Source organism: Protomyctophum parallelum, assembly GCF_964188405.1.
Source record: "Protomyctophum parallelum genome assembly, chromosome: 1".
Taxonomy (NCBI): domain Eukaryota; kingdom Metazoa; phylum Chordata; class Actinopteri; order Myctophiformes; family Myctophidae; genus Protomyctophum; species Protomyctophum parallelum.
In genome coordinates this window covers 88401434-88423523 of record NC_139697.1, presented here as the reverse complement: position 1 = coordinate 88423523, position 22090 = coordinate 88401434, and the positions used below count along the sequence as shown (strand labels likewise).

The following is a 22090-nucleotide window of genomic DNA, read 5'->3' as shown; positions in this document are numbered from 1 at the left end:
GCGTGCGTGCCTTTCAAGGCACTATATAAATGCACCACCATTTACCATTTTACTAATGATAGATTAAAAAACATTCGTCCTTGGTTTCTGGTGACTCATACTACCCTCCGAATACGTGAGAGCCGAGGGCCATATTTTGTTTTACTTTTACTTTTATTTTATTTTTGTGTTGTATTTTATATCATTTATAGAATCAGTGTAGAAATACTAAAGAAAAAATCATTATTAATGTCAGTAAGAACTCCTCTAGCCCAGACCATGAAGACCTTTTCTATTACTTTTTTTTTCATTGTTAGAATTATAACTTCTGTCCATGGAGAATTCTCCAACCGTATTCTTCTCTACGTGGAAGAGTAAACACTGCAAAGCCTTCCAACCCCCAAATCACCTTCTACTGTACATTCATCTACTGTGTATTCATCTTGAAACATCGACATGCTGGCCTCAACAAAAGACAGAGCTTCCTTCTCAGTTTTACTGCGCCATCTTTCATATCACAGGCATAAAGGTTTTTCAAAGCATTTAATATACTGCAACTGTGCATGCCTCTTATTCTTTAACTTCAAATGTGCCTCTGGTGGTACATAGTACATGCTCTCCACACTAACATGCCAGAGCTACACTATGCCACTCTGCATATGGAGATGCAAAGGGTAGGGATGGTACAGCAACGGCGACTGGGGCGGGGCAATGTAATATCTACTGAAAATGGGGTCTGCTATGTATGGCGCCGGCTGATAAAAGCAGGTCACGTTGGCAGTGTTTGGGATGGCATTCTGCTCACCTAACACCCTCAATGCCAGTACGGTGATCATATTGAGCGTCTGTCTCCTCTCGTGCCCCATCAAACACACAGTGCTCTCGTCTATCACTCGCCGCAGAGTCATCAGATAGTCGTACTTGCTTGTCTCCTCGTTGCCAACAAAATGGCCCCGCAAGTAGGCCTCGACCTTACGCTGTTGCTCGCTCACGTCGTGAAAGTCAATGAAGAAACGAGAGCACATGTAGCGCTCAAGGGACTTGATCTCCATCTCACTGGCTGGCTTGAAGTTTCGTACCAGTAAGTCACTATACTTTAGCAAGCCCCCTCCTCGAATCTCCTCCGGGCTGTGTGTCACAATGAGATGGTTTCGGAGGTGGCTGATGGCCTGCTCAAAGTCTCCGTACATGCACTCTGCCTCAACGATAATTGTGGCATTACCTTCTGATAAGTGTGCCCATGAGCCTGACTCTGTGTTATCTCTGAATCCGTCTGTTGGCTGTGGCTCCTGGGAAGCCAGGGTGTGCTGCATGTCTCTGTCTGTTGCAAGTGAATGACTTTGAGCCGTTGTGTCAGATAGTTTTGTCTTCAAATCTTCTTTTGAGACTTTTCCGTCTTGGCACATGACAGGGGTATCATATGTGAGACTTGTGCAGGTTTCTGCATCCCTTGAAAATTTGTGCACAGAGTCTGGCGGGGTAGAGTAATGAACCTCTGCATTCTGCTGTACAGGAGGCTTTGGCTGGATTGTTTGGGGTATTTCTATGGGGGGAAACAGCTGTGCTGTAAGGTCTGACAAATCTGTCAATAAAGGCACATTTTCAGGGAGCGCCAACTTGCTGCTATTCTTCCGTGATAATTTTCTTTGTAATTGAGGGGATGGGCAATAATCTGGTACAATGTCCTGCGATGTGTTGCAGGTTTTCTTAGCTGGAGGAGGAAGTGAAAATTCAAAATGGGAGTCTTGTAGAACTAATGGTGCATTGTCACTCACATGTATTAGCGAGTCTACTTTGAACTGAGGTGTTTCTTGATGTTGGATTATTTCTTCTATCGACATTTTTGTATGTAACAAGGAAAGTGGTTTGGAAGCTTTAGACTCTGGTAGATCTTCCTTCTTCTGCAGATTCATGCACACATTTGTCACAGATGGTTCTGCATCTTCAAATAAAGGTTTGGGGGATGAGGTTGACACGTAGTCTCTTCTGTTAAATTGTCTTGCCTCCTTATTGCTTCCATGCAGTTTAAACGCCATGTCGTCCCCAGAGGGAATGTCTATGTCTTCTGCATCCTCTTCACCCTCCAGAGATGTTAAATCAAGTCCAGTACTCTCACTTTGTTTCACTTCCTGCGGGTCTTGCTTTTCCTTTACACACTCAACTACTGGATGCAGAAAGTCTTCCTCAGGCCTAATGGCATCTTCATCCTGGCAAGGACTTTCACTGCTGCCTGCCATCGTTGAGTGTTTTTCTTTGTCCTCTCTTAGATTGTAAGATTTCCGTGATTCTGTTTCTCTCCCCTCCGGTCCGACATTTGACAACTTCACACCATGTAATTGTAATCCCTTAAACTTCTCACCTTGTTTCTTTTCAGTCTCCCAGTAGGACTCTAGCATACGGTTGAGTATTATCTGGAAGGAGTCTACACTGAACTCAAACTGCCTTCGCAGGGAGCTTACAAACCTAAGCCCCACAGGTCTAGTCCTGTTGTTGGACAAAGAAATAAGGCTCCATCTGTCATGCTCATTGAAAACCATGACCATATTTTGCACATAGGCCTCCTTCATGGTAAGGCAAGTAATCTTGCGCCTGTTCACGCCACAAGGGAGAAAGTCTCTGAGGCTCTCCAGCACCACCTCCTTAATAACCTGGAAGTTCTCTTGTCGAGGCAGCTCCACTCGGAAAACGATGTCAAGGTCTCTGTAGCCCATGCCGTTATCTCTCACCATCACATGGCTGGCAGTCGAGCCATTGAGGCGAATGTCTTTGACCTGGATGTCTCTTTCAGCCAGCCGATCCTTCACTACACGAATTATATCTTTTGCTCTCACCTCCAATGTGGGAAAGTTCCCTCTCCCGTGAATGGGAATGACCTCAGTCAGAACTTTATCCAGAGCCTGGACTTGTTCTAGGGTCAATTTATGGAACCTTTTATCCATCTGAAGCGCCATTATCTTAATCTGTAAAAAAGAAAGGACTTAGATCACATTATGGCATATTAATAGTGAACACAAAGATTTAAGTAAAGGTAAAATGGCCAAACCAATTAATTGATATTGTATTGAGTTAAAGCAAGAAGTTAGAAAGGGTACTGCAATCCAAACTGCACACTTTATATATGATGCATTAATCATGTAATTTAATAATTCTGCACATCAGTGACTTTATCAGTGATTTCATTATTTACCGTGATGATGTTCCAATCTAAAAGCGAATACACACTCCTCCTGTAAAGAACAGCATGTTTCTAAAGTTGTGGTATTAACAGGTGAGTATTGTTTACAAATCAGGTAGATTTCTTTAGGGTGCTAGTTTACTCTAACTTGTGTTGTGTCTATTTAATGTAATAAAGAAGCAGTTACCTACAGTTCTTTTTGTTTTGTATTAAGAGGGAACTCTCAAGTTTTCTTTATTTTTTCATTCATAGTAGAACAAACAGTAAGCCTGAATATCCTGGAACAGCTGGAATGGAAAGGAAAATGAGAGAGGTTGATGAGGCTGAAACTTTGCCTCGCATGGGCCTCAAAGTCTTTTCATAATAGATCCACTTTTTCAAAGGAAACTTCAGCTGGGCCCCACATTATATTTTTTAATTTACCTGTTATTTAGACTAAACCAGCTGGCTGGCAGACAGGGACGGCTCCAGGGACGGCTTATCCCCCCCCCCCCCCCCCCCCCCCCCCCCCCTCAAAACAAGCCCAATTGACTGACTTCTATGTAAACCAAGATTCATTAGCCCCCTCTAAATAGCCAGCACCCCCATAGCACCCCCAGTCACAATTTTCTGGAGCCGACGTCGCTGCTGGCAGAGCTTGCAGGAATTATATATTACAATTAAAAGTTTTGAGTAAAGATCTCTTTCAGTAGCACTTCATTCAAGCAAAATAAAACAAATCTGGTCGACTAAGTGATTTCTTTTCCACAATAAAAAACATAGCCTACTTTTGTACTGGCTGACTTGTGCAGGCAATAGCCAAGCTATCCAGAACTTGTTCTTTTTTTACAATGAGATGTGATTTTGTAAATATGTGCCATAAGGGGGCTGGTGAGTGGTTTTAAGGACACAACCAAAGACTGCACAATCAAGGAATTATATAGGACCTTTATAAAGCTAAGCATCTGCCAACCTATCTTATCGTATTTTGCTAAATTAGTTTAGAAGTTACACTTGCAAATGTCAGTGTATTTATGCCCACTTTCCTTTATTTTATAAATAACTTTTTGCACGTTCTCTGGTCAATGTATGAAATAATAAGACAAAACTGAGGTGTGCAAGGACAATAGCAACCCCCAGTCTTGTAGCACTAGCAGGACCCCTGCATTGTGGCTGCCAAGTTGTTTCTTTTACAAGAGCAATATACTGTATTTATTTCACTTTGTGCATGACATAATTGCTTGTGTTTAGAGGTCAAATTATATTTAATGTTTAGGTTATAATGCGACCATGAATGGCCTGCCAAACCATGTCGAAAACATATGACAGACAGGGTTTGGTTTTTACTTTTTAGTCGTGACATGCAATATTGATTGGCATTTTCGCACACATCAAGTAGCAATGTCAATGACCACCACTGTTGTGGAATTGGAATTTAATACACTTGAGGAAGCTAACTTACTGATGTTTATGCTGAAGTCAAGTCCATCTAATTGCCATGGATATGAATCAACTGATAGGCTATTCTATTATTTAATATTGGTAAAAAGTATATATATATATTATATATAATAATAATAATATTTTATAATAATAAAATAATAATTTCCCGCACGTTTTCAAGCATAGATGCAGGCAGGGCAGCCACATAGGCTATGGTTTAAAAATTTAGACTTCGTTTTGAATTGGCTAATATGATATATCGAATATATATTCGACTCAGAACTCACCTGCAGTATTCTTGTGTGATTAAAACATACACAACTGAATTAAAGTATCCTCTCTATGCTACTTAATTGTTCTGCAGCGATCAAAACAAAACAAGATCCAAAGTAAATCTCCAACAGCGAGACACTGAGGAAGCGCAGAGGTGTTGATGACAGACAGACTGTCCAATGCAATGTTTAAGTTGTATAGCTTATGAATCGCTTTGGTCTTTTCTCTCAGCGGGGTACCGGTGTTTCCATGGCAATCTGGCGTCACGAACTTGACGACGAGCACTGCACTGACTTGTCATCACACCAACAAAAGTCTGAAAGAGCCAAACTGCCCGGCTACAGCCTACCGTGCAGTATAGACCAGTCTTTCTTTCTTTTTCCTTTTTCTTTTTTAAGCTGAACTTTCACTGTAAATGCAACTTTTCTGCATAGTGTGAAATCAATCGATCAATCAATCAATCAATCAATATATCAATCAATCAATCAATCAATCAATCAATCAACCGACCGACCGACCGACCGACCGACCAATCAATCAATCAATCAATAAATCAATCAATAAAAATAATTGATCTTGCATATCAATTATTTCTTTATTTTCATAAGACATAATTAGCAAAAACAAAGTCAACATGGAACTATAATACTATATACTCTTAGCTTTTCATCGAGAGGGGAATTCACTTCTTTTGTGATGTAACTGAGCACGTGACGATGACGTCGTTCATATTTTGGTAGTTTACCAGGAAGTAGGAAAAGGAAGGAGGCGAAGGAAAAAATAGCTCGCAAAAATATTAACTTTATTGTATTTAACTTTATTTACTAATATATACACGCCTCGACGGCTTCCCGTAAGGATTTGATCCGCTTCGTTTGGGGATTGTGACGTCTCACGCTAGCTCAACATATGTCGAACATGGAGAGTATCCTTTTGAAAACTTGCGAGAAAGATATGACTCAAAATGGTAACGTACTTAAGTAGTCACTATAAAGTAAACAACCTAACAGCAAGCTTTGGTTTTTACTTCATACTACTCATTATCAAGCATTTTGGTCGTTCTGTAACGAAGTACTAAAAACTACATGCTGTGGTTGTTCTGTCGAAGCGGTGAATCATAAACGACGTGTTTGTACATGAAAAACTATTCATGGCCGAGTGTTATAGACATATTATGTGACTGATTGGAGTGCAGTACATATAAAGCTTAAAGCCAGGGCTGCCAAATAACATTGGACTGGACAGTGAGAATCCGGCCAGGATATTAGGGGTGCAAACAGCTCTGGTCCATACATAGCTCTAATGCCGTGCTAGCTCTGATCCATAGCTCTAATACCGTTGCATTTAGAAATGCAACGGCATTAGAGCTAGGGGACAAATAACAGTGGCATTATTTCTTAACAGAGCAGATGTAATTTCCTGTGTTCTGGTGAATTTTAAGAGTTTGATACTTTCATCAGGCGAGCTTTACTAGCATTGGAAAATGTTTTGGAAAAAGGAAATTATTACAACGATAACTGTGGGGGGAGGGGTGGAGAAAATGGGAAACAAATGTGATTGAATTTCTTACTTAATCGGGTGATTTTAGTGAGCAACTACTGTATGTGTGGCATCAGGCCACCAAGAAGGGGGGGGGGGGACTAGTTTAAGATGCAGGTACATCTGGTACAAGCTAGCAAGCCAGATTGAGTTATGGATTGTCACACTGGACAAATTAGATAAAGTACTTCTCATTTATAAAGTGTCAACATTTACTTGTATTACTTACTTGTATGTCATCGAGCGTTGTTAGTCTTTAACCTCCCATCACAGAACAACTCTTCAACCTAAAGTTTGCTGCCAAAGAACTTCTACGCAATTCGAAAAAATGTGACAAAGAGGAAAAGATAGAGAAGGCTAAAATCAAGAAAGTAAGTACTGACAATAATAAGCAGTCAACGTGGCACTGAAATATCTCTACTTGCCTGCTGATGGGTTATGTGTCCTCATATCAGGCAATCCAAAAAGGAAACATGGAAGTGGCCAGGATCCATGCAGAAAATGCTATTAGACAGAAGAATCAGTCGGTCAACTTCCTGCGAATGAGTGCTCGAATTGATGCAGTCGCAGCAAGGGTCCAAACGGCAGTCACGATGAACAAGGTATGGTTATTCTGAATAACCTACCTGGACATTACATTCATCCATATATACATCTACATAATCATAGTCATAGTGTTCAGATATGCAGTTTGCTAAGTTTTTGTTGTTGTTGATCTACACAGTGCTACTATGTCAGCAACACATTTATATTCGGATAATGCTGTATTATTCCACAGGTCACTAAATCTATGGCTGGAGTGGTGAAAGGCATGGATTCTACACTGAAGAGTATGAATCTAGAAAAGGTAATGCGTGTGCTCGTAAAAGAGACAAAATATGAAAAGCGAGAATAAATAGTTTCCTGTAAAGCTGATAATCTGATATACCAGTAGTATTATTAATATTAGACTGCTAGCTAGGGCACCACACAGCTGAATTGTGTGCAGTACTCCCCATTTCTGACATGTTGGGGTCTCAGGCTTATCTCACATTTTCTCATACGCCGTCACTTATATTGGTGAAGTGGTGCAAACATGCCTCAAAGCTCGGCCACTTTGCAAAGCCGATGGCGGGTCAGGTTGGCAGAACAGGGAAGCCGTTTTGTGAATTCATACTGTAGATGAATATGTTTGTTACAAAAATATGCTCAATGATTTCTGTTCATTAAAAAAGAAAGTCTGCCTGTTACTGCAAGAATAAATCAACAAATGTTTGATAGTGTTATTTTCTCAGATTTCAGCTCTCATGGACAAATTTGAACATCAGTTTGAAACTCTGGATGTGCAGACAGCCCAAATGGAAGACACCATGAGTAGCACGACAACACTTACAACACCACAGGTACACATGCTCTGCTTTCCCCATTATCTTCACCAGTTTGAGCTGTAATTATGATATTGAAAAACTCATTTCATTTGCCCAAATATATATTTTATGTTTCAGCACCAAGTGGAGTCACTGATGCATGAACTGGCCGATGAAGCAGGGTAAGAAATATACTGCACATTTTGTTGTTATTTTTTAATTTTTCTCTATGTAAAATATTTTGGTGTAATATAATATGTTGAAATTGCATCTTTTAGGTTGGATCTGAACATGGAGCTACCCCAGGGACAGACAGGATCCGTCGTCGGCGCCAGTGTTGCTTCGGCAGAACAGGTACAGAAACACACACACACACACACACACACACACACACACACACACACACACACACACACACACACACACACACACACACACACACACACACGTGTGTTTGTATTATTTGTACTTGTATTACTATGTAGTTAATTTGGGAACAAATCATTATTTCATGACACGATTTTATGAAAAGTAGCACATATACAAGCTCACAACATGCAACGCGTTGTGAGCTTGTCACGATATTTGCAATGCGTGACACCAAAAATAAATCAGTCATAGCTAATCCTAGTTTTGTGTGGCCAAACCCTAGTTTTGAAAAATACTTTTTCAAATGCATTTAAGGGGATGGGCATGTCTGTCATACAGTCTGGAGCACAGAAGCTATGATCATGAGCAACGGATGTGACGCCTACTCCCTGATTCCGTTTCATCTTTACACTTGCGCAAATTTTACCTAATATATCAATCCAAAAGTCATCTAAGCATACATTTGCTGCTTAGCAGAAATAGAAATAAAATATTTTTGTGAACGGAAACTGAATACCGAATATAGGAAAGTGGAAACAGTTGGCCGAATATCTGAATATGATTCATATTATATATCTTTTTTCCTACCATTGCTGTCATGGCCGTACCTTAAAGCTACCTGATTTATGGCAAAATAAATGGTTATGGCAAAACTTAACTTAAAAAAGAATCACTATTATGGGTCCATAAAACATTTACCGGTATTCAGCTCTTTTGAATGCATTAATTGCATACACTATTCGGTGATATATTTTCTGCCTATTCGGGCCGAAACCGAATTGGCCGAAAATGCATTTTTTTGCCATTTTCTGCCGAATATATATATATATATATATATATATATATATATAATATTCGGTGCATCACTACAATAAAATGTAACCTCTAAATGTCTAATCCTAATTTAACCCCAACTGAATCTTTTCCTAATTAAGGAATAAACCTAACTCTACAAATCACAACCAGTCTTATTACTCACATATTACAGTATATACATATTACAATTTAAAGATGGAGTGCCGTGAACCACACCTGGGGGTCTATTAGAGTAATGTTAACACCATAGACACATGCAAAATAAAAAAATCACGGCACTCCACCTTTAAGTACATACATGTTGCACTCACGCACACATACACTTGTCCTAACCTAAATAGACCCCCCCCCCCCCCCACACACACACACAAACACACACACACACACACACACACACACACACACACACACACACACACACACACACACACACACGCACACACACACACACACACACACACATCCCCCATGTATTGCCTTTGTCTATGACAAATGTTGTTCCTTTGTTTTCAAGGATGAATTGTCTCAAAGGCTTGCCAAACTCCGAGACCAAATGTAAGAAGAAAGACTTCAGTCGATGGGGAAATAACTGAGAGCATCAGGTCAACTGTGTACGATCTGAAACTCAAAACTGCTCCATTACTTTAAAATGACATTAATAATGTCTTTATTTTGCCTTTCCATCACATACTTCTCTCTTCGGGTTCTACTGTATAATATTTTAGTCTATGGGCCTTATTTGTTTCTGGTACCTCACCATGCATACTTGTGGGTGCATGCCAAAAACTCAAAAGAGTGTGTATAAAATATATGCATATTCTGAAAATGTATGTTTCAGAAGTGTGTAAATTGGAATTTTATTTCATATATTTCTTGGGCATAAGTGTGTAATTTGTGGTTAAACAAAGAAATATATTTGTAATATGGTTTTGTTTCTCCTATTATAAAACATTCTGGAGATGAATTTACTTCCGGTGTATTTGTGTGGGTTTGTAGATTAAAAACTTGTCTTTGTCTTTGTATGACAAGTATGTTTATTCTTTTGGGAAATGGGATGTAGCTTGGAAATTACATAAGCAGATAATAACATTTTATAACCTTTTTTGCCCTTGGTTTTTCAATAAATGTAATAGAAATCTGCATTGCATCTCATTTAGTCTAATGTCACTGGATACTTGTTGTATGCCATCTTGCTCTACCCTGGATGAGTCAGGTCTACTAGAATTCTACTAGTAAGCCAATATTGAGATGATAGCTTCTAATTGGGGTGTAATGTTAAGCCTAAGCTTCTCATAATAAAGAAAGCTAAACTAATTAAAGATTTGCGGTGAACATAAGTATTTTATGTCTTTGTGTATTTGGTATTTTTGGAGATGTCAAGCTTTCACCACTGCCTGTCCGATTTAGCCTAAAATGTAGACTCGTAGAAGATGTATTTATCGATTCTGACATTTTCATTAATGTCAATCGATCTACGAGAGTCTAAATTTTAGGCTACGGACTCAGCTTAGAACACAACCACTAAAATAATGACATGATTCGTATTGTGTTAATATACCTTAAGATTGCCAAGAACCCCCAGGGGTCCTTGAGGGAGTTCCAGGGGGTCCCCAAGTAAATGATACTTAGGAACCAAATGGACCCTTATGGTTTGTAACTCACAGAACGGGTCCATTTGGTTCCATTTGTTCACTCTCAGAGTTAAATTAACTTTGATTTTACAATACAAATTGGGGTCCCAGAGCTAGAAATGCCATTAAATAGGGGATCCATAGACTAATTCAGGTCAAACCGGGGGCCCTTGAAATGAACATGAACATCACTGCTAGAGCTGTAAAAATCTTCTCTTGTGGGGGACCTTGGCATATCATTTTAAATGAGTGTCATTTTGTGGGTCCTTGACATGAAAAGGTTTGGGAACCACTGCTCAACTGGAGCACACAGACAGAACCCAGCTCCAGCTGACGTCTCGGGCTCCACCTGGTGGCCATCAGTTGGGAGTCTTGGGACTGGGTAGTCAATCAGCGTAAACAGGAAGCAGCTGATCTGTACTTCACTGCCAGCTTGTGATCAAGAAGAAAGACCAGTGACCAAGTAATGTATAACAATTATTTTAAGACCAACAAAACGGTCTATATAAAATTGCTAACCCGTCTTCCATGCCAGGCAAACCATTGGAACATGGCTAGCTTGAATTTAACATAGCTTTGCTAAGCTGTCTCAACACTTTATTCGGTTTGGTTGATATATGCTAGCTAGCGCTTTAGCATAGCTTTATTGCATGAACAAAAAAAAATGTGATTGACGTAATGTGTTTTGTTTTATAAACTCAAAGTTACGCAAACATGGCTCAGTTTACGGCCGTCTCCCCCAACAATGATTATGGTCCCGTTTGTGAGTTAATTTAAGAGAACACTAAGATGAACTATATGCTCTCCTTAACACCTATAAGTGAAAATGTTCTCATTTTGACCAGCCTGCAGCTGTCACAGTCGCGCGAGTAACTGAAGAAGTGGGAGGCCACACCTGGGGGGGGAAACAGAAGCAAGAAAACCATTTCAAAGTAATACTCTACTTGTTCAATAAAGGGAATGTCAAGCACGGCTATGAAAAAGAAGGTGAGTCTCTGTCATTAACCACTGTTGATTTCCTGTTAGTGTTTTTGGCTATATAGAAGTGTATATTTGTACGTCTCTAAATGCTATGATGAATTGAACATGGTGTACCCTATTGTAATGTCGTCCACAGTTAACAGTTTTGTATTGAGTTGCGCTTGAAAATGTACTGTAATTCTCCAATCTGTTAAAATCTCTTAAATCAATCAAAGTCTCATATATATTACAGTACATTCTGGGGCCAGGTGAATTGAGTGATAATGACCTTGTCTTGCGCTGTGTTCAGGTGCTGTTGATGGGGAAGAGTGGGTCTGGGAAGACCAGCATGAGGTCAATCATATTTGCCAACTACATCGCCCGAGACACACGGCGCCTTGGAGCCACAAGTACGTAGAATGGAATCAAAGTCATCTTGTCATGTCAACTCATGAGCGTTTATTTTGTAATAATATAATATAATAATTTATGTTTTTTAATATACAAATGATCTCTCCTTCAAAACGTAGTTGACGTGGAACACTCCCATGTGCGGTTTCTTGGCAATCTGGTTCTGAACCTCTGGGATTGTGGCGGGTAAATCTTATTTATTATTATTTATTACCTTCTGACCAGCTACAAAGAAGTCAGAGCTAATGATCTGACTGGTTTTTCTGCTCTCTCTCTCTCTCTCACACACATCAGGCAGGACAACTTCATGGAGAACTATTTCACAAGCCAGAGGGACAACATTTTCAGGAACGTGGAGGTGCTGATCTATGTGTTCGATGTTGAAAGCCGCGAGCTGGAGAAAGACATGCATTACTACCAGTCATGCCTGGAAGCCATCCTGCAAAACTCCCCTGATGCAAAAGTGTTCTGCCTTGTGCACAAAATGGATCTGGTGCAGGAAGACCAAAGAGATTTGGTAAGACAGATGTGGTTTGGAAATCAACAGTACCCCCCCCCCCCCCCCCCCCCCACGAATACTGGACTACTCGCCCCGGTGCTTGTCCGTTTTTCCTCCCGGAATTTTCCCCAGTGAGGGGGATAACTTTGTAATATGCTATTGGCTGTTTGTATTCTTTTTGGAAAAATATAAAAAGATACTCCTGTGGAAAGGCTATATTATTTGACTTATATTGAACCTATAAACATATCCTACAACAACTTCTGTGAACAGACTTCACTGTAGTAGCTTTTCATAAATTATATTTGTACTTAGGCTGTTCTGCTGTCATGAAAGTTTATAGTTAGAGAAATTCAAAGTCCAGCCGTCTGCTGTCCAGCCTCTCCCACCCCTCACTGGGGAAAATTCTGGGAGGAAAACAGAAACGGGGCGAGTAGTCTTGTTACCCCCCCCACACACACACACACCCACACAATGACTTGCCAAATCCGGCTGCTATTACTGCTCTTCTCTGCAAATTCGGTTCTGCTTTAAAGGGATAGTTTAGATTTTTTTTAACTTATACTTGCCATTAATATAGTGGTTGCAACTGTATTAATTGATTGCCTGAGTCCCATGGTGGGAGTTCTGCTCTGGTTTTGGTCAATATTAAGTAGTTCCGGTCATTTTGTGGAGGGCACTGGGGGCCACGCAGTAAAAGTAAATTAATCCACAAAACGAATGTAATTTGTAGGCCTAAATATGATAGTCATGCGTCATGTGACGGGATGTCATCAGCATTGGCATGCAACTAAAGGGCCCTAGTACCTAGCCCCTCACACAGCAGCAGACTTTTTACCTGTGTGCGCAGACTCAGAGGCATTCCCGTCAGGGCGTTAGTGAGAGACTCGCTATAAGCACTGGACCAGGTCTAGGCCCTACCCTGCTCACTATGCTATAGTCTGTTAGTGTCATTAACTTATCACACCATATCGACAGCTTGTTCAGCTTGTAGAAATGATTAACTGTAGTGAACCAAAGGGATTATTCACCATATTATTAGCCGTCAATTCACTGATTAAATTTGAATCGGTGAATCCTAATTCTGGCACATTGATTCAAGTGAGGAATATCTTTCTATCCATCTTTCACCTTTCATATTTTCTACTTTTTTAAATACTATAGTGTAGCAGTGAATACTATAATGTGGTGGTGGTGTTAATGTTCACTGTTGATAATGTGCTATGGTGGTTTAAACTCCTTTTTTAAAGTAACACTCTCAATCCATGTGACTGACGTTCTAGATCTTCAAGGAGCGTGAAGAAGACTTGAGGAGACTGTCCAGACCACTGGCGTGCACATGCTTCAGGACGTCAATTTGGGATGAAACGCTGTACAAGGTTGAGAATCTTATTTCACCACGTGTTGAACTGTGTGCTAGTACTGGCAATCTCTTAACAAACCACTGTCTCTCCATGTTCTTAGGCATGGTCCAGTATTGTATATCAGCTGATCCCAAACGTACAGCAGTTGGAGACAAACCTCAGAAACTTTGCACAAATCATAGAAGCAGACGAAGTTCTTCTGTTTGAGAGAGCCACATTTCTGGTAAGAGAAAGCAGGCTGCTTGAGTTGGGATGTAATTTATGCTTGTATTTAAAAATATATTTCTCCTGTGATTGCCGTGTTATTTAGTATTGTATTGCCTGTCACAATCACAATTATCTTTCATAATCATTGCCATGTTGAAAATCTTTCATACATGTTTACACATTTTCCCAGAATCGTGTAAATAGCAGATGTACAAGCTTGCAACATGTCATGCTTGTAGATCAGCTATTTCCTCTATTTATTAATTTTTCAATTTTTAAGTATGATTTAATGTAATTTCTTTATATATTTAAGCTATTTGTCATATCTGCCCTGTGCAATTTGTGAGTATGAAGCCTAAAAACCAAACGGAAATTAAAATTCTAATCGTATGTTCCAATGCCAAAAACACAACAAATCGCAATTATTTTAGACAATTAATAGTCAACTTAAACCTAATATCGTTACACATTATGTTGTAGGTGATCTCCCACTATCAGTGCAAAGAACAACGTGATGCCCACCGGTTTGAGAAGATCAGCAACATAATTAAACAGTTCAAGCTCAGTTGTAGGTAAGCACACAACGCCCCCTCGGGTAGGAAAAGTCCATTTGCTTACAAGACTGCTTGATACGTGTAACTCGGTGATTCTGATTTTAGACTTTATTTATTTCAGTAAACTTGCAGCCTCCTTCCAAAGCATGGAGGTGAGGAACTCCAACTTTGCAGCCTTCATCGATGTCTTTACATCCAACACATACGTCATGGTGATCATGTCAGACCCCTCCATACGTAAGTTTGAATATTCAGTTCATAGAACCATGCATTGCAATGATATTATTACAATTGTAATTCTTAGGACTTCACACAAAAATCACCTGGTTGATCCTGCCAGTAGCATATGCTTGTCTCAAAGATTAAGCCATGCATGTCTTAAGTACAAACGGCTTGTACAGTGAAACAGCGATATCGGCATAATGCATGTCTTTATTTTATAGCATCTGCAGCGACGCTCATCAATATTCGCAATGCTAGGAAACACTTTGAGAAGCTGGAGCGTGTGGACGGACCCAAGCACAGTCTGCATATGCGAATGCGCTAGCTAAAGGAATGGGAGTAAGTGGATACACTCAACCAATCAGTCCAAACTTCAGACCACAGGATGTGGTCCAGCCGTGATTTCAAATGAGCAGCCCCGCACTGCCTCTCCTGTATCTTCACACTCAATCACAGTTATTATTGAGTTATTGTTGGAAAATCAGTTTTTGATTTTTTGTTAAGTCTAATTTCTACAGTGATCATATGTATCATGATCAGTGATGCTATTTTGTTGAAATATTTGTCCTAACATTAAGAATTAAAGGAGGAAAAAATAAATGCTTGTGTTTACATTTAAGGGGCCAACTATGATTGTCATGCTTTGCCATGCTAATATTGGTATGGAATTATGTCATTAATAAAAGGACAAAACTCCCAAAACAAAAGGTCAGAACATGTGCATAAGTGAATTGTATGCAAAATCCTGTTTGGATAATTCATTACAATATATTTTAAACTTTATTTAATTTTAACAAGCTATTTAATATTTGGTAAAAAGGGTATTTCACTTCAAAATACTTATTGGATCATTTTAACCTGTCATTTTAACATCGACTGATTCTTTATGTTCTCATTTTCTTAAAATGTTTACAAAAGATAAAGTAACAAAAGATATTAAAGCCATTAGGACAATATCAGAGCCGCTTAACTGTCACAAAAGCTAGAGTATACTTTAAAATCATTCCTGAGGTTTTTTTAAAAGTGAAACACCCTCAAATATTTATTTGAAAATTACCATACTGGTCACTGACCACTTTTGAGCACTTAGTGTTCAGCCCATGACTTCCAAGTGTTGATTATACAACAACAAACTTTAGTTGTATCCTTACCCACGAGTTATGTCGAGGTTGGCAATTGAATTGTCATGCTCTCCTTGACCGCATTTAGGTGGCATCTATGAGGAATTTGGAATTTCTTAGTCTTTACCCTCTTTCCCTAAAATGCATTTCTTTCAATCTATTTAGGGTTTTGTTAATGTTAACAGATTTAATCTATTAAAGAATGAGCATATTTTGATATTGTTTAAACTTGACCAGTCCAGTTCAGCTTCATGTGGAAATCTGCAGTTCAATTTTTTTTTTTTTTTTTTTTTACAAATCAACATCTAAGATCCTCCTAGGACTTATAAGCCATGAGGAGTAGAGAGGTCAGATGTACAGTGCTAGAACGCAATATCCAATTAAAAGGAAATATTTCCTCAACTGATGCCACTGGAATAATGGCAATTATCGCAACTCAAATGTAGGTTTTCACTGTTTACCCAAAGACTGCTTCTTTTAATGTTTAATACACATACCTTCATCCTATTTTAAAGCTATAGCACAATATAAACATCCTCAAGACATTCAAGTTAAATTGACATACAGTAGAAAAAGACCTCAAGTCAGTAGCCTGTAGTTTGTCCAATATATTCATGTTCCACTGTAACAATTGTCCTGAAAAGGTCTTAAATTCGTTCTTATGGTGGAAGTCAAAGGGACATCACTGGCAGGAGTTTCATTCTTTATACTGAGTTTGAAATGTATTGACCTTAAAAACCTCTTCACTGGTACAGTTCACATTTATACATTGGGCTTAGTTTGTATATTATTTCCATGTGCAAATCTTTCTGTGTTGGCAACGCCTGCAGAATCTGTCTCAGTGACAGCTTCTGCATCTGTGTCAATTATTTCATCATCTGCCAACAGGCCACAGCATGTGTGGTTCAGCTGTTGCTCCAGAACAGTGACCCGCTGCTTCAGCCGCTGTTGAGTGGCTGTGTGTTCACTAAGAAGTCGAGCAAATCGAGTCTGCAAGGTGTCTAGAGAAGATTCTAGTCTCTCCAGCTTCTCCTCTGTGTCTGGTTTACCCAGCCCCCCACTTTCGGCATTCTCATCCAGTAGGCCCTCTTTCATCAGTATTTCCCGACCCCTCTCCTCAAGTACCTTCTTTGCATCTGGGTACTCAGTCACTGCCTCCATCAAGTCATCCTTGGAGAGGCAAAACAGATCTGAGTAACCAAGGCTACGGATGTTGGCTGTTCGACGATTTCCCATTTTGCTGCCCTTTATATTAAGAATGCTAATTTCCCCAAAGCAGCTGCCAGCCGTTAGAAGGGCATATTGTGTGATGCCATCATCTGCCACCACAGCCAGCCTCCCCTCTTTGATGATGTACATCTCTTTTCCTATATCGCCCTTACGGCAGATATAGTCACCTGGACTGTACACTTGTGGGCGGAGCTTAAGCACTAGCTCCACCAATAGTCCCGCCTCACAGTCTTGAAAGATGCGGACCTTTTTCAGTGTTTCCAGGTGTACATTAATTGCAATCTCTGCCCTTAGTTTGTTAGGCAGGTTCTTAAGCACCTCTTGCTCATCCACAGCTTTCTTGTTAGTCCAGAGATAATCAAACCATTTAATGACACGTCCCTCCAGCTCTTTGCTGACTCTGCGGAAGTGCATGTAATGTTTGATGGCGTCAATGCGGGCCTGAAACTCTGCACGTGTTGCATTCATGTTGGCGATCATGGAGCCCACATTTCCCACAATTGTAGCAAAGATCAACACCCCGACAAGAAAATCAAAAACTACAAATAGATATTCTTCATCTCGAACTGGTGCTGGCATCTCTCCAATAGTGGTGAGAGTAAGGGTTGACCAGTACAGACAGTAGACGTATCCCCTGGTTAATGATCCATACTCTGGGTTGGAGATGTTTGGATATACCCAGGTATCAGAACCAAATCCCAAAGACTTTGAGATAGCGAAGTAGATGCAGGCATTCCAGTGAATGATGACCAGAATGTAGAGCACCAAGTTGCAGATGCGGAAGATGTTTGGGTAATTAGTGCGTGTTTCAGTGCGGTCAAAGAACTCAAACATGCGTGGGAAGCGCAGCAGGCGGTTGAATCTGAGCTGTGGCGTGTGGATGCCTGTAGTAATGTAAGCCAAATCGGTGGGCAGGATGGACACCACGTCAAGTTTGAACTGAAATGTACGTATGTAGCTGTCTCTTAGCTTGGCATGATCCTTCACCAACAAGCCTTGCTCCAGGAACCCTACAACAAGCAAAGCACAGTTTTAAACGACCATACAATGTATATTGTCTACAGCAGTGGTTCCAAAAGTCAAGTGGGGTCCGGGGACCTCCAGGGGGTCCCCAGCTAAATGATAGTTTGTAACCAAATGGACCCTTAAGTGCATTCTAACTGCATTTAAACAATACTTAAATGTATCTTATGACAGGAAAGTGTGTTGAAATTATCTACCTGTGCGAAGTCTGACCATTGTGTCCATTATGTAGACAAGATCAGAGAGATAGTCCAACACCAGCCAGCAGATATAATTTCCCAACTGCAACTTGTCAAAACATGCCCTATGGATAAAATAAAAACATTTGACATTTAACTAAAGCATTCAACTCCTGTTCAGTATTGGACAGCGGGTCTGCTCCGAGTCTCTCTCACGTGACTGAACTTCTCACCCTATCTCTAAGGGAAATGCCAGCCACCCGTCTGAGAAAACTCATTTCGGCCGCATGTATCCCAATTCCCAACCTTATTCTTTTGGTCATGACCATAGATGAGAGAGGATTGCTCGGTAGACAGAGAGCTTTGCCTTTAAACTGTAAGGTTGTTTTTCCCTTTTTCTTATTCTTTCCTTCAGTACCTAGCCACAACAAGGATCCAGTTGTACAGCACGGCTGTTGCGATTACAAATAGCCAGCGATAGTATGCATCATCTGATGGGGACACGACGAACACCTCCCACTTTTTCCTAAAAACATGGAGTGGTAATAAAGGACACAATATTATTCAGTCACCTATTGTATATATTCACTGAACAACATGTATATGTTCCTACACAGCTCAACAGACTGATAATTCCATTATCAAACATTGTTTGAGAGATATATTGTCACATATTGAATACTAATAATTGTACAGTAGCACTCATACCTAAAGATTCCTTTGCTATTGTTGCCATTGGAGTCACTGTTGCGACTGGGGGCAGCTCTTATTTCACCGCCCCCTCGAAAGCGCTCCAGGAAAGAGTCTGGCCGCTCTTCTTCTTCTATTAAACGTCTGTGTGCCCAATCTCTCAGTGTCACCACCAAGCTCACAAATCTAAGAGAGAAATACCAACCAAATATTAGCACTACAGATTTCTAGTCCACGCATACCTATTTTAATTAACACTGCTGGTTTATCAGTGGAAGCATTCTGTGTTTTTTGGTAACTCGTGTGGAACCTGGTCCTAAGTCCATGTATACAAGGGATAGAGACTAATGATGGCTGTTGTCTGATAAGTGTTTAGGATTGCATGTGTTGGACATTCTATTAGCATACCAGGCCAGGCTTCCACAACTTTACCTTGTGAAAGCACCTCCTCTTTGTAAAGAATTTCTAGAATTGCGTCCTTGAGGATCAAGGTCAGCCACTCTTTGTAGCTCGGAAGATGTGTCATCACATGCTGATGGCACCCTTGAAAAAGAAACAAGTGATAAATGTTGAATACAAACCGTGTTTTTTTATGATCTGTGACAAAACATTACTGAATGGAGGAATACATACAGTGAGAGTGCCTATGATTGAATTGGGAAATGCAAATTGTCTGTAGTTCTTAATGGCCAACCTGCTAGGAATACTCTCTCTGTCATTCTCCTCCTCTAAAGTGGTCTTCACTGAAAGGTTATGGGGCGACACCTCTCTCCCAGCCACCTGGCCTGTCATCTTCAAATCTGTTATTAGGAGAAATAATGTATTATGTTATTGTACCCCTCACAAGCCATCTCGATTCTATGGTCAGTGTCACTATCATAACCGAGGGAAAGAGAAAGAGGGTGAACATAAAGTCTGGAGTGTTTATGTGTTGTGTTTAAACAAATTATAGTCGAGGGACGTAGGACGGTTGGGATTGCCTGCCACAGTCCCTGTTCTGGCCTATTGCAGAGAAAGTGGTTGCTGTGGTGAGTCTGGCGACTAGCACATACTACAATGTAACAATGGCGTCGTAGGGATCTGATATGACTTTATTTAAAATGTAGCTTTTATTTGAGGATGAGTACGAGGATATTGCACTCTATACATACAAATCTATTTTTAAAAATTGTGGTTTTGCGTCCAGAGCTGGATAACGAGGGGGGGGGGGGGGCAACAGATGTCTGTGGTGCATGTTTGGAAATGGACACAGATGAGGAGGTGTTTAGACGGTGTTACCATTGTGTGACTAATTGGTAGATCATTAAGGAAAACACAGGCAGTCATCCTGAAGCACAGCGCTCAGTGAGACAGTCACCCCACCTCCCCCAGGGGCTTCATCACTTAGGAAACCACTAGGAGACTACAAAGTCCAACGTGATATACTATATACTATAGTATAACGTCTCATGACCCTATACTGTAGACACAGTTAAACAAACACTGCAGAGCAGCATGTGATGTTTGTCCCTCTCCATTTATTCTTACAATAATATATTATACATTAGGTCAAGACAATTGACTCATAATCACATTCTAGTACTGAATTCTGGTGAATTGTAATTGTCGACTTGGATTTAATTCATGACCTCTCTTTTTTCCTCTAAAACGATATCCAGACAGTTGGCTTTATAAGACGTTATACATGTGTCTAATGTATGACAAAGGGTAAATCTTGCCTAATCTTACTGTCATTCATACTTTATTCCATTTCAATAACATAATAAAACATGGTGTAAAAAAATAATGAATGTATAAAATGTCATATAGCTATAATTGATCACTTGACTCTGTATATCCCTGGAATGCTAAATGATAGGAATGCATTAGCATTCATACATTTATTATCAATTGATTGAGATGGATTTTTGCCTACCTTAGTTCCGTCCAGCTACTCCAACAAAATCCTTGGTGCTTTCACAAAGAGACAGCCAGAGCTCAATCCCATTAACCAGTCCATTGTCAATGTCCATTACAGGACTATACTCTGCCTGTTGTACTCTACTCTACTCCCAAGACCATTGCTTACCCCGTTGCTGCTGAACATGTAACACTTTGCCTGTGAGTGTGTTTCCAGTGGTAAATACAGGCATAAGTACAGGCATAAGTGCAGTTGTATCCTCACAGGTGTGATAACAGGTCTTCTGATGGACTAGCTGCTGTAGGAAATAAAGGGCGGAGAGATGCTCAAACAGATGCTTGGTAAAAAAAAACCTGGTGGTCGTATCTCTCTTTACACAGACCTGTAAGAAACGGCTTAAAAGTGAACAGGAAGGAATACGTTGTCGGGCAATACACAGACCTACATGGTATTTACGTCACAAAGACACATGGGTATTAACGAAGCTCAGAGTGCTTGAGAACACAGATGATGAGGCCGCAAGAGACAGGCATTTGCGTTTCATGTCTTCCTTGCCGTAAGGCTGTCTGACAGAGCATGACACTCCTATTTAATGAAATACCCTAAGAGAGAGAGTGGAGCTTTGAGGCCCTAGGCTAGGGTCTCTATAGGCCCTCTACGCTGTAGCCCAATGGACCGTCAACTGCAGTGTATAGCCGCCCTAGTTAGTAGACCAGAATGTTCCTAGCAAATGGATTTAGGAGAAATGTGTCTTCTGTCAAGTATGTTATATAGCCTAAATCTGACATATGTATGGGGACCATTGTCTGAAAGACGGTAAGACCACTGTGAAAAGGAAACTCAGGAGTAGTAGGCTACCGATTTAATAATGTATTCCAACTCCACAGATAATTTCTAAACTAATAAATGAATGTGCTCATAAAACGAAACATGGGCCTACAGGGATTTGGGTTTTTTTCGGTTTAGTTGTGCAATAGCTGTGTACTAAATGGCAGCTATGATGGTAAATGGTGTTATCTGTTATTCCATTTTCCTGGCTTTCAATAACAAAACAGCCTAAAGGCACAACCAGTAGCCCCTAGAGGCCATAGCCGCCATACTACTCCTCAAACCCTAAACTCTAGCCCAAATGTATTGTGCTAGGGATTTAGGGAACCCCAAGAAGATATTTGTTATCAAG

At 40.2% G+C, this 22090-nt stretch overlaps 3 protein-coding genes across 4 annotated transcripts; 2 read left to right on the top strand and 1 right to left on the bottom strand.

The window, feature by feature from the left end:
• The first annotated feature begins 5585 nt into the window (after window positions 1-5585).
• On the top strand, window positions 5586-9885 carry LOC310872135 (charged multivesicular body protein 1B1). The gene is made up of 8 exons (XM_083783848.1): window positions 5586-5774; window positions 6662-6759; window positions 6844-6990; window positions 7167-7235; window positions 7663-7770; window positions 7873-7916; window positions 8013-8088; window positions 9434-9885. The coding sequence occupies exons 1-8, from the start codon at window positions 5759-5761 to the stop codon at window positions 9476-9478; spliced, it is 603 nt and encodes a 200-aa protein (XP_083639974.1). The 5' UTR covers window positions 5586-5758; the 3' UTR covers window positions 9479-9885.
• A 1065-nt stretch (window positions 9886-10950) lies between these two features.
• On the top strand, window positions 10951-15367 carry rraga (Ras-related GTP binding A). Of its 2 annotated transcripts, none has more exons than XM_083769667.1 (10): window positions 10951-11013; window positions 11396-11537; window positions 11821-11920; window positions 12041-12107; window positions 12216-12438; window positions 13704-13799; window positions 13885-14007; window positions 14472-14563; window positions 14667-14782; window positions 14989-15367. In XM_083769667.1, the coding sequence occupies exons 2-10, from the start codon at window positions 11511-11513 to the stop codon at window positions 15090-15092; spliced, it is 948 nt and encodes a 315-aa protein (XP_083625793.1). In that variant the 5' UTR covers window positions 10951-11013; window positions 11396-11510; the 3' UTR covers window positions 15093-15367. The 2 variants fall into 2 exon arrangements, with proteins under 2 accessions (XP_083625793.1, XP_083625794.1); XM_083769668.1 differs by lacking the exon at window positions 10951-11013 and adding an exon at window positions 11142-11313.
• A 1283-nt stretch (window positions 15368-16650) lies between these two features.
• Window positions 16651-19802, bottom strand: cnga2b (cyclic nucleotide gated channel subunit alpha 2b; the record flags this gene model as incomplete). The annotated part of the gene is made up of 6 exons (XM_083760403.1): window positions 16651-18128; window positions 18339-18445; window positions 18739-18846; window positions 19029-19196; window positions 19443-19553; window positions 19705-19802. 6 exons carry the CDS (start codon window positions 19800-19802, stop codon window positions 16651-16653), a joined length of 2070 nt encoding a protein of 689 aa, XP_083616529.1.
• Window positions 19803-22090: the final 2288 nt, after the last annotated feature.